We start from the raw sequence: 17,849 nt of genomic DNA on the forward strand, positions 1-17,849 counted from the left end.
CGTGAGTGAACGACACACTTGGCAGCAAATGCTGAGCCAGTACCTCCTCAGAAACTTGAATCCTCTCTGTGTCAAAGATCCTTTTGAGACCAGGAATTCGCATGTCATAGCTAGTTTTCTACAAGACAACCGGTCAATTGGCAGCATGTTCTCCATAGACGTTGAAGACCTTTATTATTCTGTTCCCCACGAAGAATTGTTTACCTCCGTTCAGAACTGCATTGAAGAAAATGGTGTGATAGCATTTCAAAATTCAGCTGGCATTAATGTTGGAAACTTCATGTCACTTCTTGAATTTTATCTGGGTGCAACGGTGGTTAATTTCGAAGGCAGAGCGTATGTGCAAAAGAGTGGCATATGTATTGGTTCATGTGTGGCGCCTGTGTTGTGCAAGATTTTTCTCTCTTCCATTGACCGCGATTTAGACCAAGTTTTAGACAAGAAAAAAGTAATTAAAGTTTTTTAGGTACGTTGACGATTTTTTAGTGTTTTTAGAAAAACTAGAAACTGTGACCTACCACGAGACTGTGGTGGAAATTTTATCTGCTTTTAAAAAGTTTGGAAGGGGGCTTAACTTCACTCATGAGGTTGCCATAGACAACAAGTTGCAGTTTTTAGATCTACAGATTTCTGTGAATGATGTGCATGCTTGCTGGGGCTATAAGCCTCGTGCCCTCAAGGAAATAATGCCGTTTGACTCAGCCCAGTCCAAGACAGTAAAAAGAGCCGTTGCAACCATGTGTATTCAAGAAGCCATCAACAAGTCTTGTATTCATGCTGTCCAGGAAAGTTTTGATGACCAAGTTTCTAGGCTGCTATCGGCAGGCTTTCCTTTGTCCCTGTTGGTTATGGTCGCAGAAACATTGCTGCAAAGGAACAAGAAGGTTAGAAGAGAAAAGGTGAATAACGTAAGGCCACAGGTGATACCGTATTTGCATCGCGTGGCCCACAACATGAAAAAAGTGGCAAATAAATACAAAATTCCTGTGGTTTTCTCAGCGCCCTGCAAGCTCAAAAGCCTTTGTCCTAAGGTGAATGAGGAAAAAGCAAAAAGGGATTGCGAAACGAGGCATAAACACCGATATGTTGATTGCAAGGTGGGAATTGTCTATCAGATTCCACTTTCATGTGGAAAAGTGTACGTTGGCCAGTCTGGACGATGCCTGAACAAGCGCCTGCGCGAGCATGAAAAATGCCTCGAAAATGGGAGCGGAACAAATATGGTAGTTCACTGCAAGTCATGCAAATGCTCACCATTTTTAAACAGAACAGAGGTCATTGGCAGAAGCAAAGATGCGCTTACACGTGAGCTAATTGAGGCGTTCCATATCAAAAAGAAAGGGTCGGAATGCGTCAGCAGCCCTTCGGTGACGATGTTTTCTAAGGAGTACAGGTTTTTAGATAAACTGATTTGATTCAAGCGTGATATTTGCGTGTCATTCGCATGTGGGATCGTGTGATTATGTTCTTGAAGAAGAAGGGGAAATGTATAAATTTTGCGATCGTGTTTTTGAATAAAACCAGTTGAGAGTGGCGCTTGTCCCGTTCGTCTCTGTCTCTTGTGTTTTTTTGTCGCGCTTCAAGCATCCCCTCGAGCAGTAGCACGAACGACAGTTTTTTCTGTTTTAATTTTCGCGAATTTCAACAACTATGTCGTTTCAACATCGGTCCAACGACGCTAGGATCTCGATGAAGTCGCGCAGTGTTATTCCCTAAATTATCTGAATTTTCACATTGTGTGTTGATCAAAACCTGGCGAACACAGCAAATTCCACGCCAAAAGCCACTCTGATCAAGCAAAATGCACACACATGAATAAATTCTAAAATAAGAAGCAAAATTTTATTGCTTAGCAGATTCAGCCTAAATTTCGTTTGGAGCTCGAGGAAGTCGTCTATGCGTGCGCTCGTGGAGCTCTCGGATCGCATTTGCCTCATTCAAAGCAGCTATATATTGTTCTTTAATTTCCAATGTCTCCGGAGTGAAGCGGCTCGGTGAAAATAGGAAGCACATTACAATGTTAGTCGTGTGATAAAGCTGGTTCGTGTCGTGCATCACGTCGTCCTATCTTGCACTAGCAATAGGATATGCTTTATCGGCCCATAAGTTGAGAACTGTGGACGATTAGTTCCTCCCCATACCTCGCGCTTTCACCCGCCGTAGCGCTGCGCTGTTACTTGTCGCCAACTAGGAGCGCAGAAGCGCCCGATGCAGCGCTCCGCCTACTAATTCCTCCTGATGAACAGGCTGAAAAAGTGCGGAACTACTCTCCGGGCATAAAAAAAAATGTTTCCAACATGAAGCGACGCGCACGCTTTGAAATATTCGCATACCCCAGTGTTGGTTTCGAGGGCAGAGTCTCTTGGCGCAGTGTAGGCGTGCTGCGTTTTGCCTACACCCCGTGTCGCTGCCGACCGCGGCGCCACCTTTGTTTACAAACATGACGCTTGTCTATACGGGCTTAACCGTGTTTTATTGAAACATGTTGTTGTTGTTGTTGCCAGGAACAAAGAAAAGGAAAGTGCACAGGCCTGCCCACTGGATCAAGCCGAACCACAATCGCTACCACGTGCAGATAGTAGGAGAGTTGAAAGATGGGATAGAAAGAAAGGATAGCAAATACGCGCGGTGTAAAGACCAAGGCCGATCCCGGAGGCAGTGCAATACCGGGCCAACCGGTGGCGGAAGTGAAGCAACCTTCAAACTCTCCGCCACATTTCCAAAAATAAGTCCAATTGGGAACCGTAACAGATATTCTACAGGGTCCGGACACCTATCTGTTGAAACATAAAAAATGGTGCACAAACGTAATCGTATTGTTTGTATCAACAAAGCACAGTTGAAAGTCCACCGTCCGTACCTGTCTAACGCCTTTCTTGTGTACGAGTCTTTTGTATCCGCTGGTACCTTCCCCCCCCCCCTCTCTTTCTCTCTTTTGTTACAATTTAAAGACACACCAACTGGGCAAAGAGCTAGCTCTATTGCACGTAGTGAAAGGTTATTCGATTTATGCAAAGGTACCTGTGCCACACGTAAGCGTTCTTGTCAACCACTAACAAGTGCAACTAAGAAAAAAGGCTGTCAAGTAATTATTCCGGAGCCCTCCACTACGGCACCTCTTCTTCCTTTCTTCTTTCACTCCCTCCTTTATCCCTTCCCTTGCGGCGCGGTTCAGGTGTCCAACGATATATGAGACAGATACTGCGCCATTTCCTTTCCCCAAAAAACCAATTATTATTATTATTGTCAAGTAATACGGTTGGGAGTTGTTCACAACAAATGAATTGGTAAGTGGACTCTTCGTCACATAGACTGCACAAACCTATCCCTTGGTCCCAGTGGTACACAGTAAACGAAATCATCTGTCACCACAGAAGTCAAATGAAAGGGTTGCTAATTTTGTCCAGCCTAAAAGAGGCACCTGCCCCCTATGACCGAACGGTGGAGGTTCAAAGTTGGATCGTTGCTCTTTTCGTCGCCAGGTGGCGTCACGCGTTGTGCTAAAGCTAACTAGCTCATAGGAACTGGGATGGAAGCAAATGGTCTTGTTTCAGTTTTCCGCCCGCACACACAGCTTTCATAAACATTATTCATCCCTCACTCAAGCATTGATGACCCTTCCTCACCTCGTTAAAAAAATTCAGCAGACCAAGGTCTTTACGCTTTCGCGTAAAACAAGAAATTGACAGGGACGTCTAATTCCATTAGCAGTTGTTGATGCTTCTACCAAAGTGACGTAACTACCAGTCTCGTAACGTTACTTCCTTCCAGAATATTCGGAACTAGTGACGTCACTCCCCTCAAGGCAATCAGCGAGTGTAGCTTCCTAGGACACATTTTCTTCCCAATGGGGCTTCTGACGCTATCGCACTGAAATGCAGTTCAATTCATTCACACACGCACAGCCTAATACATTTTTGTTCAATTTGATTTCAGAAATACGTCGTGAATACACGTGAGAAAGAAAAATACTATAAATATTGAAGAACATTAAAAACACACTTATTTGAATTCATTGAAAGGAAATTGGTATAACCTGCAAAAGATCTGCTTTCTTTTCAAAGTGCTTCACTGCAAATTTTGAGGTAGGGATACATTTAATAAAAATGGCAAGCTGTATGTGAGTGACTGCAAAGTAAACTTAGTGCATGTGCGTGGTGCCAGCCATCTGTTAGATCCATGGGTGCCAGGATAACTTTCCTGTCTTTTCAGCTGCTACAAAATTGTAAGGTGAGTTTTCAACTTTTGGTCAGAAAATTTGGGAGAATACAGTAGTCAGAAGTAAATATTTTGCAACCCTTATTATGTTATGCTGAGTGAACAGCGGTGCATATGACTGTAAGCTCTACAGATCAGCAACGCAATAAGTGCTTTCATTTGAATAAAGAGAAGGTTTTTAATATTTTATTGTGTGGTCGTGGGTCAATTCAGTGAACACTAATTTATATGAGACAAATAAATTGCATGATAAATTAGAAATTTCGCTCTATCTGGGAGAAAATGATGGCACCGTGTTAGTGCGCTAACCACCGTAGTGAGCGTCTAGGATAAGTATTCAATGTGGGGAGTACATAAAATGTCAGCAGCAAAGTTAAACCAAGAATTTCATGTTTCTTAACAATTCGAAGGTGCATCTCCGAGAAACAATCGCTATTTTGCATGTGCTTGCTCGCTGCTAGTCATGAACAATATAGCCTTGGTCTTATTGTTTTTATTTTTAAATCACTACTGTTAGACCAATTCTAAATCGTTTAAAGTTCTTTCTTAGGTTTTCTTAATGCTACGTTTACATTTCATCCAGATAGAAATATCCTCGCAATATATGCATATAGTACATAGCATGCACCACTTCCCTTATATATATATATATATATATATATAAACATAGAAAACATAAACATAGAAAATGAACGGCACTAGAATACTTCCCTGGGGACAACCTGAAGTCCGAAACCCGTTCGAAAAGTTCTTACGAGCAATAAAAACTGCTGGCGATCAAAGAGAAAAAGACTAACAGAGTAGAGCCGAAGCCCGTGAGTACTGTAAGTAAACTACTTGGTCAGTAATACTTCGTGGTTTAAACCAGTCTGCAAACTTTTCGACCAGAATAATAATAATAATAATAATAATAATAATTGGTTTTTGGGGAAAGGAAATGGCGCAGTATCTGTCTCATATATCGTTGGACACCTGAACCGCGCCGTAAGGGAAGGGATAAAGTAGGGAGTGAAAGAAGAAAGGAAGAGAGAGGTGCTGTAGTGGAGGGCTCCGGAATAATTTCGACCACCTGGGGATCTTTAACGTGCGCTGACATCGCACAGCACACGGGCGCCTTAGCGTTTTTCCTCCATAAAAACGCAGCCGCCGCGGTCGGGTTCGAACCCGGGAACTCCGGATCAGTAGTCGAGCGCCCTAACCACTGAGCCACCGCGGCGGGTTTCGACCAGAAGGCCGAATTGTAATTTTTCAAGGCGACTGGGGCCAGAAATAAAATATAAACAAAAAGTATCACTCAACAATGATCGGCCGCAAGGATAAGTTGCTTTATATTTAACACCATTGAATTAGTACTGTGGTGGATTCGTTGTTGCCAGACGATCAATGCAGTCGTCGACAAACTGGGAGGCAAGCGCTACGCAGCACCTCGTTGTCAATGCATCTGCCGCAATTGGCGATGCGAAGCTTATGCTTAGAGGCGATTACGTAAGTGCTTTATCCAACTGTGACGGCTCTACAGAAGACCATGGTAAGACGCAGACAGCACCTCTGCTAAATACAGCGGTAAGGGCATGGCCGGTGCGACGCTGTGCTCCTTTACTGACTTACATTCTTCAGCCTTACTTCCCTGTCCAACTACACAATTATATTTTGGTGTCTTCAGTTTATTCACACTGCGCCGCATATTCCAAAGTAATCCTTTGCCCATGAGCCAGGCTATTCATCAAATGTTTAAACTTATTGGCAACGTTTTCGCATACTTCTGCACCCAAAATTTCGTTTCGAGCAGGGCTACAGCGTTTCTACCTAATGGGTCAGGTCGACGGATGGCTGCCACTTTGCGATCGTCCAGCCGTTCAACCCAGCTTCGGCGTGCACTGTTCTCGGTGATGCGGGCTCAACGGGGATGGAAGTCGAAGCCTCACGAGCAGTCTCATCCGAGGCCGACACCGGCAGCAGCGTCGGGATGGTGGCGTCTTCAGTGTCGCCAGTCGTTTCCTCTGAAAGCGTTCAAAGCCAGCCATTATCAACACTAACAACACAATCCCGAGTGGAAAGCTTGAAATCTTTCGTGCTTTTTTTAGCTTAATTTGTTCCCAATAGCCTAAATTTTCCACTAATTTACTTAAGAACAGTAACTATGTTTGTACAGCGGATTTTTGTACACCATACATTGCTGTCCGGGTTCTTCATTCTCGTGACCGTTATTCACTGCCAAGCGAGTATAGTGGGCGTCTTCGCATGTACAAAGACACACACTTTTTTAAACTGGTGAAGAATTTCTATTTAATTGCAGAAATAAAGTAATTCCTATATATTCAAACTTCGCATTTGTGTACTCTCACTGTTTTGTGAGGTGTAGCACTTCTCATGAGCTTGATATGTATGAATATTTATGGCCTACTTTTCAGACAGATTGTTACCAGCAATTCGTCTCTAACGGACTGTTCAAGCACTTAAGTTCCCAATATCGTAGGAAGCCCGCGCACGTATTTTGTTCACAGGCAGTAAAGCAATTTCATTACCACTAAATCATACTCGACTGCTGATGAAGGTGGCGGTGCAGGTAGCAACGATGTTGATGTTCACTGGGAAGGCGGCACTCAGCTACAACAGATGACGAGAGTGGTATGTAGGCCGATCTTCAACTGACAATACGGTGATGTCCAGAAGCGCTTTCTTATGGTGTCTTCGAATGGTCGCCCCCGCGATCCGGTTAGGATCTGGCAGAGTGGGAGCCGCTCTCGCTCTGAGCGCATAGCGAGAATAGTCAAGCCGAATGGTCAGCGAGTTTTCAGAGCGGAAGCGCAGAAGGCAGAAAGAGGACGTAACTTCCGGAACCATGACGCGGCAACGCTACTGATATGTCCACAGTAGCCGCACGTAAGGCCCCTTGATTACCTTTAGCCGGACGTGGTCGCACACAGTTTGCATCGCGGTCACCGCTTAGCCTGTATCGATCGCTACCCCGGCTTTCCGTTCCACGGGACGCTCATTTTTCGAACATCGCCTTGTGGATAGCACTATCGTCCTCGTCTGAGCTGCTGCTGGAATCGCTGTTGTCATGCGACAGCAACACAGACCGCGTTCCTGGCGTACATGCTTATCCGGCGTTTCTTGAACATTCTGCCTCACACAGCGAGGCACCCGCAAAATACAACGCAGCAAGCGTGACTGCGTCAAAAGCCTACACTTTCTTCTGCCTACGCGCAGGGGACGCTCAGGCCTCGCACCGCTTTAATAATAATAATAATAATAATAATTGGTTTTTTGGGGAATGGAAATGGCGCAGTATCTGTCTCATATATCTTTGGACACCTGAACCGCGCCGCTTTCGCGAAATGGCGGAAGTGGAGCTGGAGGCGAGCGCACGGCAAGAACCAGCCGAATGTAATCAGAGCGGCCGGTTTCGACCAGCCGAATGTGCGGTCGTCTCTCAGAGCGCTCTAGAGCGATCTGAAGCGACCAGTCGAAGACACCATTAATCAGGCATTTCTCCCAGGAAAAGAGAAGCGCATAGAGATATCCTACAAAGATTTCAAGCCTAAGCGCTCCCATCTTTGTTTCAAAATATTTTGTGGAGACATATATAAGGTCAGAAGTGATATCACTACTGTTCTACAGAAAAAAATTTAAAGTGATTATTGCATTGATCAATCGCAATCGGATCCTGTGCAATAAAAAGCAATCAGATCTTGTGCGTTTGTTTGCCATTTCAAAGCCCCACAACGCGAGATGTTAACGTGGCGTGGGCTGAAAATGTTTAAGATTCGTGGCAACAAAGTGAGGCATGGAAATGCTGATGTTTGAATTTCTGATTAGATAATCTTGTCGGCTGTTAATGAACCTGTGTAAGCCCGCATTACATCAGCTGCAAGTTCGCAACTGTGCGGTGTTAGAGTTAGGCGAACTGTTTTTGTTGATCCGCTCTCAGCATTTTGCGGACATTTGTTTTGCACTGACGACTGTTGTAGATGAGTCATTTCATGATGATGAAAACAATTTCACAGCTTATGAATCAGAATTTATGAACTCGCTCTCTAGGGTTGTAATCGCCTAAGCATGGCTTAGGCAGTATCGGAAAGCAACGCGATTTTAGCGGAGTGAACTCTCGACCACTCGCTCTGCCATTCACTGCAGCGGGCTGTGGCCGGCGTCACAGATCGGCACGTAAGCTGTTAGTGGCTGTTTATCCGTGATCTTCAATTCCAGCCTTGCGTCGTATTTTTCATAACGAAGTACTGAGCTATTATTCCGTTTGCCTGAACGCTACAACATTTTTATTAGGTGGCATGACTGCAAAACAATGGGAGGGCCTTATGGAGAGAGAAAGAGAGAAGAAACCCTTATTTGGCCGGATAGCTATATAGGGCCGAGTTACATTGGCGTACTAGATGGCCAGCAGGTTAAGCCTACTAGCGACCTCATAGGCGCTCTTGAGGGTGCGTTCTTATATGTCCGGGGTCCGAGCTGCGCGTGCAGAGTCTCCCAGTCGTCTGGAAGCAGGAGTTGCCCTAATTTTGGAGGTGAGGGGGGGGGGGGACATCTGGAAGAGAACTACCGGGTAAGGGTAGGAATTTGTTTGGAGTCTTCTCCAGGTGACTTCCTGCCCTTCATTGAGCCTCTTGTGCGGGGCGGAAACTCCCCTCCTTAACGAGAGGTAAGTTGGCATCCATAGTATTACGATTGCGAATTCAGTAAGTCTAATACATAGAAGAGGTTTCCGTTTCTCAAGATTTCGCTCGTAATATATTTAGGGTAATGAGCGGTTTTTTCGCCGGCTGGCATATGCGCAGAGCAATCACGGAGATGTCTTCATAACATGGCGCCATTTTTCAGGGCATTTACATGAGCCTGAAAAACTGCGCGCCGTCGCTGCTAACGTATGACGTCGCTCACAGCGACTGCCGCATTCGCACACGAAATTCTGCATCCTGCTGCAGAATGAGAGAGGCGTCGAATAGATAGGCAACGCAACTGCCTCCCTTGCAGCGGCGCATTTCATCATTTCTCCTCACAGAAGCGAGGAAGCTGAAACAGCGAGATGTTAAAGCAGCTATTGTCATTATTTTCAGCTTACTACCTTCACCGTACTTTCGAGCTCCGCTCTTGTAGCTGGCTTTCGCCGCTTCGTCGGCGGCAGCAATTTCTTGAGCAGCCACCCGCGGAGTGAGTCACCCGCAGACGCGATAACTATTCCCGAAGAGCGCTGCAGTGCGATTAACGCCACGCGCCGCCACGTTTGGTGGCGGTGTAGCTAGTACAGCGATGTAGTTTAGTTATGCCACGCGACGGCGTTCGGGGCCGGCGGCGCTCTCATGACCTTGGCAGTTATGACGCGACGGCGGCGGAAATTCCAGCGGGCACACCTTTAAAAGCCGGTCTGGCATTTAAGGGCGGGCTAGCTATGGTCAAATCTGCTTCTCTGTCACATATAAATAGCTCACGAGTGGTCAGAGCAAGCTTTGGTTCGAAAATATCGGAGGTCGAGTCGAAATGGATTGGTTCGGCCTAACCTGCTTGGCAAACTGCTTGTAAACGCCGTGTAGTTCGACATTCAGGTTAGCGGGAAGTGACAACCCGAGTCGACTTCGCACTCTTGCCGTCACACTTGGAAACCGAGGCAGTGGGGATGTATTTATGAAAGTCTGCCTGCGTAATTGCAGGACCCACGTCGCTGCTAGGTCGGCAGCAGTTGCCACTCACTTCACTCGCTGAAATCAACTTTATTTGCATGCACAGTCACTGAGTCGGAATGCCGTTGCTCGGCCTGAAACTTTACGCGATGCGTTCCTGTCGGCTTCATGTAAGTGAAGCTGCTTTGCCTCAATGCATAGTTTCGCCGCGTTCGGCTCACACTCACCATCAGGACCGCCTTCTTCGATTCCTGCAAACGATTGCACAGAAATCACCAACATGTCGCTCACATGCAAGAGCAGTGTGGAAACTTGTCCGAGTGGCAGTTATAATTACAATGTAGTACGTTAGTCACAGAATACAAAAGAGCAGCAGAACAATGATAAACGCGGCCTTGTAAGCGTGTTTTCGCTTCCTCCTGGTTAAATCTAAAACTGTGAGTCATATTTGCTACCGGCGCCCGCGACCGCACATCAAAAATGGCCTCCTTCATTGGGTCACTGCTGTACAATTACGTGTACCGTCCACACCTGTTCTGCTGACGCAGTCATTCGAATATCATCCTGGCTAACTTCCCACATTTACAATAATGAACTGCATATTTCAACTCTCTTTCCGTTTATCGTAAAGACAATACGGAAAGAAAACGCTCTGACCGTACGATAGCCTCCGGAAATCATATTCGCGTCAAGCATTTTCTCATTCATTGCAATCTTAAAACTGTTATTGGCGTGTTATCTGCCGCATGGTACGCTGATTCCTGGGACGGGCTGCAAGCCACCAGATTGCGTCCGAGGGTTTCTGAAAGCGCTACAGGTCGTCTTAGTAGCAGCTGAAGTCAATTTTTCTAAATTTCCTATGATATTAGATGGTGGCTTCCAAGTTCCTTGCACAAAATGGTCCACTACGCCTCCAACTAAAACCTGCCAAGCGCACGAACAAATTTCCTGCATTTATTCGCATTTTTGCAACTGCCGGAACTAGCCAAGACTACGACACTTGGTGATGCGATTCTTGATTTTATTTTTAGAATGCATCCTGAACGAGCATTAGCCAGTCTACTGGATTGCATTAGCAGCCCCTGTGTTGCGCACTTTGATTTTTCCATCGATTTCGTTTCTCGCGGCGCAAAATTTTCGTTTTTATTAAGGCCCCTTTAACTAATTAATCACTCCAAGAAGTATGAGCCACTCACTGCCTGCGAGCAAGCAGCTCGACAGCTGCATCTCAACTCAATGAAAAAATTACATTAAAAGTGTAAATCGCGTCACATTGATTACAACTGAACATAAAGGTAAAAGTTGCTCCACAGTTGTTAATAAATGCTGTTCTAATCTTATGGCTCAGTGGTTATGGCGCTCGGCTGCTGACCCGAAAGACGCGGGTTCAATCCCGGCCGCGGCGGTCGAATTTCGATGGAGGCGAAATTCTAGAGGCCCCTGTACTTTGCGATGTCAGTGCATTTTAAGGAACACCAGGTGGTCGATATTTCCGGAGCCCTTCACTACGGCGTCCCTCATAGCCTGTGTCGCTTGGGACGTTAAACCCTCGTAAATCAAACCAAAAATAACAACAATTACTGTTGGTTAATGACACACCTATACCTTTTCAGATGAGCACTGCACTGTTGGAATAAGCAAATCAGCAAGCACTGGGCACGTTTTCCAAAATGGTCTATATAGCGTCCTTTCGATAGACATATCCTTGGCGATATATGTGGTTTATGGGACTTAACGTTAAAAAGCGGCTCAGGCTATGAGAGACGCCGTAGTGAAGGGCTCCGGAAATTTCGACCACCTGGGGTTCTTTAACGTGCAGTGAAATCGCAAAGTACACGAGCCTCTAGCATTTCGCCTCCATCGAAATTTGATTGCCGCGGCCGGTATCGAACCCGCGTCTCTCGGGTCAGCAGCCGAGCGCCATAACCACTGAGCTACAGCGGCAGCTGCTTAATGCACCACTTCTAAACATGTGTAGAAAGCTTGAATTTTGTGTGACGCCCTTCTGCTACTCGGTTCCCTGCTGAAATATGAAGAAACAAACTGAAGCAATTTGCGTCTTTGTGTTTAGGTGCCGTGACCGGAAAAAATATTCGTTGTGGAGTGTCGTTCGGCACAATGTCGCTTGCGCCCTCGCACATATGGGATACAGGCAGAACTAAGAGAACGCGGAGACTGCAAGCTGGCGTACGCATTGCAAAAAAATAGAATCAGAAGCTGCCATTGAAAGTTTGATAGATTGTAATTTCTACGAAAACCACCACCAAAAGCTAGCGATACTTACGTATAACGAGGATGAACGCAGCGACGACCATAAGGATCATGCTGAGGACAACCAAGAGCGCCGTCAAGATTTCGTTCATAGCCGACCTGTGGAACCAGGAGGCAACAGATGTCGGAGTGAATATGCCTTCCAGCAGGGGCTTAATGGGAAAGCGAGCTATGCGCCTTCCCTGTCGGTAAGGCTTTGATCTACAGTTGTATGAAACTGCGCAGTCGTAGTCTATAGCGAATGGGTAGAATATTGGCTTCCATCACTGGGACATGGACACGCGCTCATCGCTGAGCGCGTACACATTTTTGCGAGAGTGTGGGCGCGTGCCTTTCTCTCGTTCCGCGCCTTCCAGTCCGCACTGTGATCAGAGGCTGTTCACGGGAGTGCACACCTGACGATGTGGCTTTCGGCTACGGAGCACCAGTTCGCGTTTTCGATCTTCGCCGCGGCCTCCGCATTTTCATACAAGAGAAAAGCAAGACTGCCTATGCACCGATATTTCACCACACGTTAAAGAACTCTAGGTTCAAGCACAGAACTCAAGCATGGGCAGCCGCTGATTATGCTTGCTTCATCGCCCCACTGCTGGTATGGTGCCACAAATCCTTCAGATATTAACCAAGTGATGCTCCACGTGCTTACTTTCAGACGCCCTGTCATTCCATGAGCACTACTGAGCCAACTGCGGCACCGAGTGACAGCCTTATAATTGCCGAGAGGTGAGGGAACCTGTTTTGGACCCTCGGTTTTCCTCGATCAGCCCCCGCGTTGGGCGTGCGTGTCCATCTTGCTGCGCCATGAATGGCAGTGCCGGGAGACGGCAGTTCACGAAAGTGCTTTTGGCTTTCAGAGCCGCGCGCGTCAGGAGGTCGTTTAGTTCGCTGCCGTGAATGCATGCCCTATCGAAAAACACAATACAAAGTTTTCTGTCGTCAAAATCGATTTTTATAGCATTTTGATAGATGATCGTGTACGAACAACAAACTTTTGTAGGAACAACATAATTTTCTTCATGATTGCGCTGTTTCTTGCTGCAGCGACAAAGGTATACAAAAATACTACTGCAAAATCTCTTCTCACAGAACGACGAAACATTGTCTTATTTTAGGCACAACTCCGCCGCTTTCTTCACCTGGAGCGTACCTCCCAAGTCGGCATTTTGTCATCGGAGTCTTCGCTGGCGAGATGAAATTAATGGCCAAATCTGGCCGACTTGGAAGGACGCTTTCTGACGTGCTCATAAAGTTAGATAATAACACCATAAGTGCACCGACAACGCCAGTGGGAGCTGAAATCCAGTCACTGGAGGCAATGCCTGTTCTACGAGCTAGAAGTGCGAGCTAAGATTAGGAGGTGCTGTAAGGCGAACCAGTGTATACCTCTAGTCATCGACTAGCGAGGCATTATCTTACGCATCCTGCCAGCGACCGACTCACCTCTCCTTTCTTTCATCTGGAAAAAAAACAACATCTAATGAGAAAGACGTGCGAAGGGAAACCAGGATTTTTCGTGCTTTTACGGAATAAAGGAGTCAAGCGCGATAGCAGTCATACCCATAACGACAGACGGCGCGTTGTCATAAACGACCGGTGGACCGCGTATCAACCGGGCCACAATCTCAAGGGCAAGCAGATGAGGCGGGAGTTGAGAGTTACAACACGCTATGGCGTCACCGGCGAAGGTTACCGCAGTAACGTACGCCACTTGGACAGCCGCCGTCGCCAACGTGATACTCCATGTAGATAAAAATTAGGCCTTTTTTAATGCGACAGCTTCATAAGGCCCGTTCACCACAGACATACAAGGTCGGCATTGTCGGCGTTGGCGTTGCGAGCAAATCATGGGCAAGGCCCTGACAGGTGGTGCCCAGAGAGGAACCTAGAATACAGGTGGGCCATCTAGGTGACGTGACCTTGCGGCGTCATCGCAAGCTGCCCATCGGATGGTAAGAGAACTGGCCACAGCTGCAGGCGGCAGCTAAACTAATTATTAGTCGCTAGTCAAGAGCAACCTGGCCCGCACAAGGCCCACCGCTAGGAGCAACTGCCATTGCTGGGCAGTGTCACATCACTTTACCATTAACAATTGTGGGGACTGCCCGCAGCCTCCCCTTGTGGTTTGCTTTCCCGCGATGCACCCTCCCACGGCTTCGCCTCAGGACGGGCGCGCCACGTGACTTTCTCTGATTATTTACCTTAACTAAAAAGGGAGGGCGCCACGGACAGCGTGAAAGTTTACTTGATAGCTTTACGTGATAGCAGCACGCGCGGGGAGCGCTCTCTCTTCGGCTGGGATCGTCGGTGCGAGCGGACGTGTTGCTCGAGGCTCCGCTCTTCGACAGCGGGGCGAGGGAATAGAGGGGAGACTTGCTCCCGTATCTCGTCCCGTCCAGCTTCGGAGTATGCCTTGCCCTAGCGTGGGCGAACATTCGCTCGTAACGTTCCTGGTGAGTCGGACGACCTCGATTCCTTAGCATGTCTTGTTGCTAGCTGGCGTTATTGTTGCTGTAGCAATAAATACCTGTTTGTGTCAGCCAGTGTGTCGTCCCTTTGTTCCCTCAGAGCAAGGCCCGCCGTGGACGGCGCGCGCTCGGTAGCGTACGTGATCACGGGGTGGGGCCTGGCGGTTTTGATCGGTCTCAGCCGCGGTTAGGCGGGGAGAAATTATTTTTCTTCCCCTAATAAAAACCCCACATCTGGCTCCCAACGTGTGGCCTGTTCTTGGAACATTGGACGACTGTCTGTTCGATTCGAGGAACGCTCTTTGTCCGGACTTGACAAGTGCTAGGCCTACAGTGAATTTTGATCGCTAGGATCTACGGCATGCTTTCTTGAGTGTGAGGTGTGTTGCGCTGCAGCATGTTTAAACTTTTCGACATGCTCAGCACGTTTCTCGTCAACTTTTCTATGCAGTTTCTCAAGCACGAGAACCACTTGGTCCGCATCGAGGGAGCGCGAGGCCTAGCGCCCGCGTAGTTACCGAACCCGAAGCGAGTGAGTACGGAAGCCGCGTGGGTGGTCCAAGTTTTCTGCATATATTTGTCTCTGCTGTCTCTTTTTCGACTCTGAGAGTCGCGGCTCCTTGAGCCGGGTGGCCTGGGGACACGGGTGCCACTAAGAGCTCTCTGGTATTGCAGCTCGGCACCGTCCGATACAGTATCGGAGCAGTCGGGACAGTAATCTCGTTGTTTCTATGTAATCTCATCAACATTTGGAGCTAAATACCCATATTGTGCAAGACCATGTGACCAGTCACTATCAACTAATGTGTACATAATAAATGCGCGTGACATCACAGCTGATACAGTATTCAGATGAATTTGTTAAAAAGGCATGACACAGACACGTGTGACCAGTCATGTCATCACTAAAGTTATAACAATGAACCACGCACTCTCGAACTGAAGTGTCAATAACAAGAGCTGTTGTCGGGCTACATGGATTCTGCAGAAGTGTCATTACTTTGTAACAGAAGATATTTTTCATGGATTTTTATTGAGACTTGATGGTCGTTGATCATTTTTATCTCAACAAAGATTTCCTTGCGGTCTACTACATCGCCGCATTTCATTACGTTGTCAGTGATGTACGATGTATATCTTTTTTTTTTGTAGGCTTCTGACATGCGATCTATGTTTATTAAATCGCAACCTGAATGGCAGTTCCATCTGTCGAATGTACTGGACCTTACACACACTGCACTCGAGTGCTGTCGCGAGTGAAATTACCTTTAGTTCTACAGTAAAATCCCGACGCTGCGCTATTCACCACTGCGGCAGTTTTCATGTGGGGCGCACCTAGCAACGGGGTTTATGGCAAGGGCGGCAGACAGTTGGTGGAGTATTCGTTGTTTTTGACGAAGTTAGTATGTCACGCATGTTTCGCGACCTCTGGTATGTTACACGGGGTGGCTGTGGGAAGACTGATGTGTGACGGCTGCTCTGCATAAGAATATTGTGGTGTTCCCTGAGAATTATTTAAACATTGTGAACTGACGCACAGTGAGTTAGCACTAAAGCGAGGTTGGATGGTAGTTGAGCATGTTTATCTGAACGAAGATTTCCTTGCGGTCTATTGCATCGGCGCGTTTTATTGCGTCGTCGGTAATGCACGGTGGATATCCTGGTTTTGTAAGAGGAATACGCACCCGCCGCGGTGGCTCAGTGGGTATAGCGCTCGACTACTGATCCGGAGTTCCCGCGTTCGAACCCGACCGCGGCGGCTGCGTTTTTATGGAGGAAAAACGCTAAGGCGCCCGTGTGCTGTGCGATGTCAGTGCACGTTAAAGATCCCCAGGTGGTCGAAATTATTCCGGAGCCCTCCACTACGGCACCTCTTTATTCCTTTCTTCTTTCACTCCCTCCTTTATCCCTTCCCTTACGGCGCGGTTCAGGTGTCCAACGATATTTGAGAGATTCTGCGTCGTTTGCTTTCCCCAAAAAACCAATTAAAAAAATTAAATTAAAAAAGAGCAATACGCAGTTTTCTGCACCGCAGCGGTGGCCTACTCGTTTCAGCATCCGCCTCGTATGCGGGAGGTGCGGAGCTCGATCCCCAGTGCCGCCGGGTACCCACCGGTGATGCAATAGGTACAACATTCCCCTGGCCTGGTGCTGGGCTTTTCTGGAATTAAATGCTTGGAAAATGGGTCTTTGACCCCACCGTGAGTAATCGAAAATACCTTGTGCTATGGCGCTCTTTGGCCATAGATGCCCTTGCGCCATAAAATCCATAGTCATCAATACGCAGTTTTCCGCAGTTGTGATCAAAGTTGGAAACCGCTCACCGGATTCCGACTTTGTTGACAATGTAAATATGTTATTGCTCGTCATCGCCGTTTATATGAACTAGCAGCGGGACGCAGCTGAGAAAGAATTTATTTTTAGCGCAGTGTTGAAGCTGTTCCTGCATCCATCCGCATACGACGTGCCGGCATTACCTTAGCCTGCAGCGTATTGGTTATGTGGAATTTGAAGCATACAGATATAATATGCGCTGCTTACCCTGTGAAAATAGGGCCATACTTGAAAATGCGTCTGGAAGAAGAAAACAGAAACACCAGGTTTACCATTGAAAGACTCACCTACGGAGCCGAAACGTTGAGGTTAACGAAATGAGTTCAGCTTAGGTTAAGGACAACGCAGCGAGCCATAGAACGAAAAATGATAGGTGTAACGTTAAGAGACCGGAAGCGGGCAGAGTGGATGAGGGATCAAACGCGGGTTCATGACATCCTAGTCGAAATCAAGAGGAAGAAATGGGCTTAGGCAGGGCACGTAATGCGAAGGCAAGATAACGGCTGGTCCTTAAGGGTAACGGAGTGGATTCCAAGAGAAAGTAAGCGTAGCAGGGGACTGCAGAAGGTTAGGTGGGCGGATGAGATTAGGAAGTTTGCAGGCATAGGGTGGGCGTAGCTGGCAAAGGACAGGGTTAATTGGAGAGACATGGGAGAGGCCTTTGCCCTGCAGTGGGTGTAATAAGGCTGATGATGATTATGATGATAACGACCATTGAAAGGGTCTACGTTTTTAGCATGCCGGAGGCGTGTACAGGTCAACTGGGCGCCTTCAGCGCACGCTCAGTGACATGCACGCGGCCAGGAGGTGCGCAGGTGGCGTTCGCTATGCCAAAGACATCTAATACCACGTCACTATTCCCGCGTAAGAAAAATGCCACATTTTTTTCCGCCTAAATTTACGTTCTCAATCGCAGTACCTGGGT

The 17,849-nt window shown here is 47.2% G+C and overlaps 1 protein-coding gene and 1 pseudogene across 1 annotated transcript; both read right to left on the reverse strand.

Annotated features, from left to right (window-relative positions):
• Positions 1–475: 475 nt before the first annotated feature.
• Positions 476–17,159, reverse strand: LOC144094561 (uncharacterized). Its single transcript, XM_077628479.1, has 6 exons — positions 17,132–17,159; positions 13,566–13,581; positions 12,139–12,224; positions 10,082–10,105; positions 6,025–6,218; positions 476–866 (listed from the first exon to the last, which is right to left on the reverse strand). The coding sequence occupies exons 1-5, from the start codon at positions 17,148–17,150 to the stop codon at positions 6,025–6,027; spliced, it is 339 nt and encodes a 112-aa protein (XP_077484605.1). The 5' UTR covers positions 17,151–17,159; the 3' UTR covers positions 476–866.
• On the reverse strand, positions 2,634–2,777 carry LOC144095777 (U2 spliceosomal RNA; annotated as a pseudogene).
• Positions 17,160–17,849: the final 690 nt, after the last annotated feature.

This window comes from Amblyomma americanum, chromosome 6, assembly GCF_052857255.1.
Source record: "Amblyomma americanum isolate KBUSLIRL-KWMA chromosome 6, ASM5285725v1, whole genome shotgun sequence".
Classification (NCBI taxonomy): Eukaryota; Metazoa; Arthropoda; class Arachnida; order Ixodida; family Ixodidae; genus Amblyomma; species Amblyomma americanum.

Bases quoted from the DNA above. Each gene is read 5' to 3' on its own strand.
- LOC144094561 (XM_077628479.1), bottom strand. The intron at 10,106-12,138 runs GTAAGTATCGCT...AATCGTTTGCAG, and splicing joins TGCGTTCATCCTCGTTATAC to GAATCGAAGAAGGCGGTCCT. The intron at 6,219-10,081 runs GTGAGTGTGAGC...GAACGCTTTCAG, and splicing joins CGAAGAAGGCGGTCCTGATG to AGGAAACGACTGGCGACACT.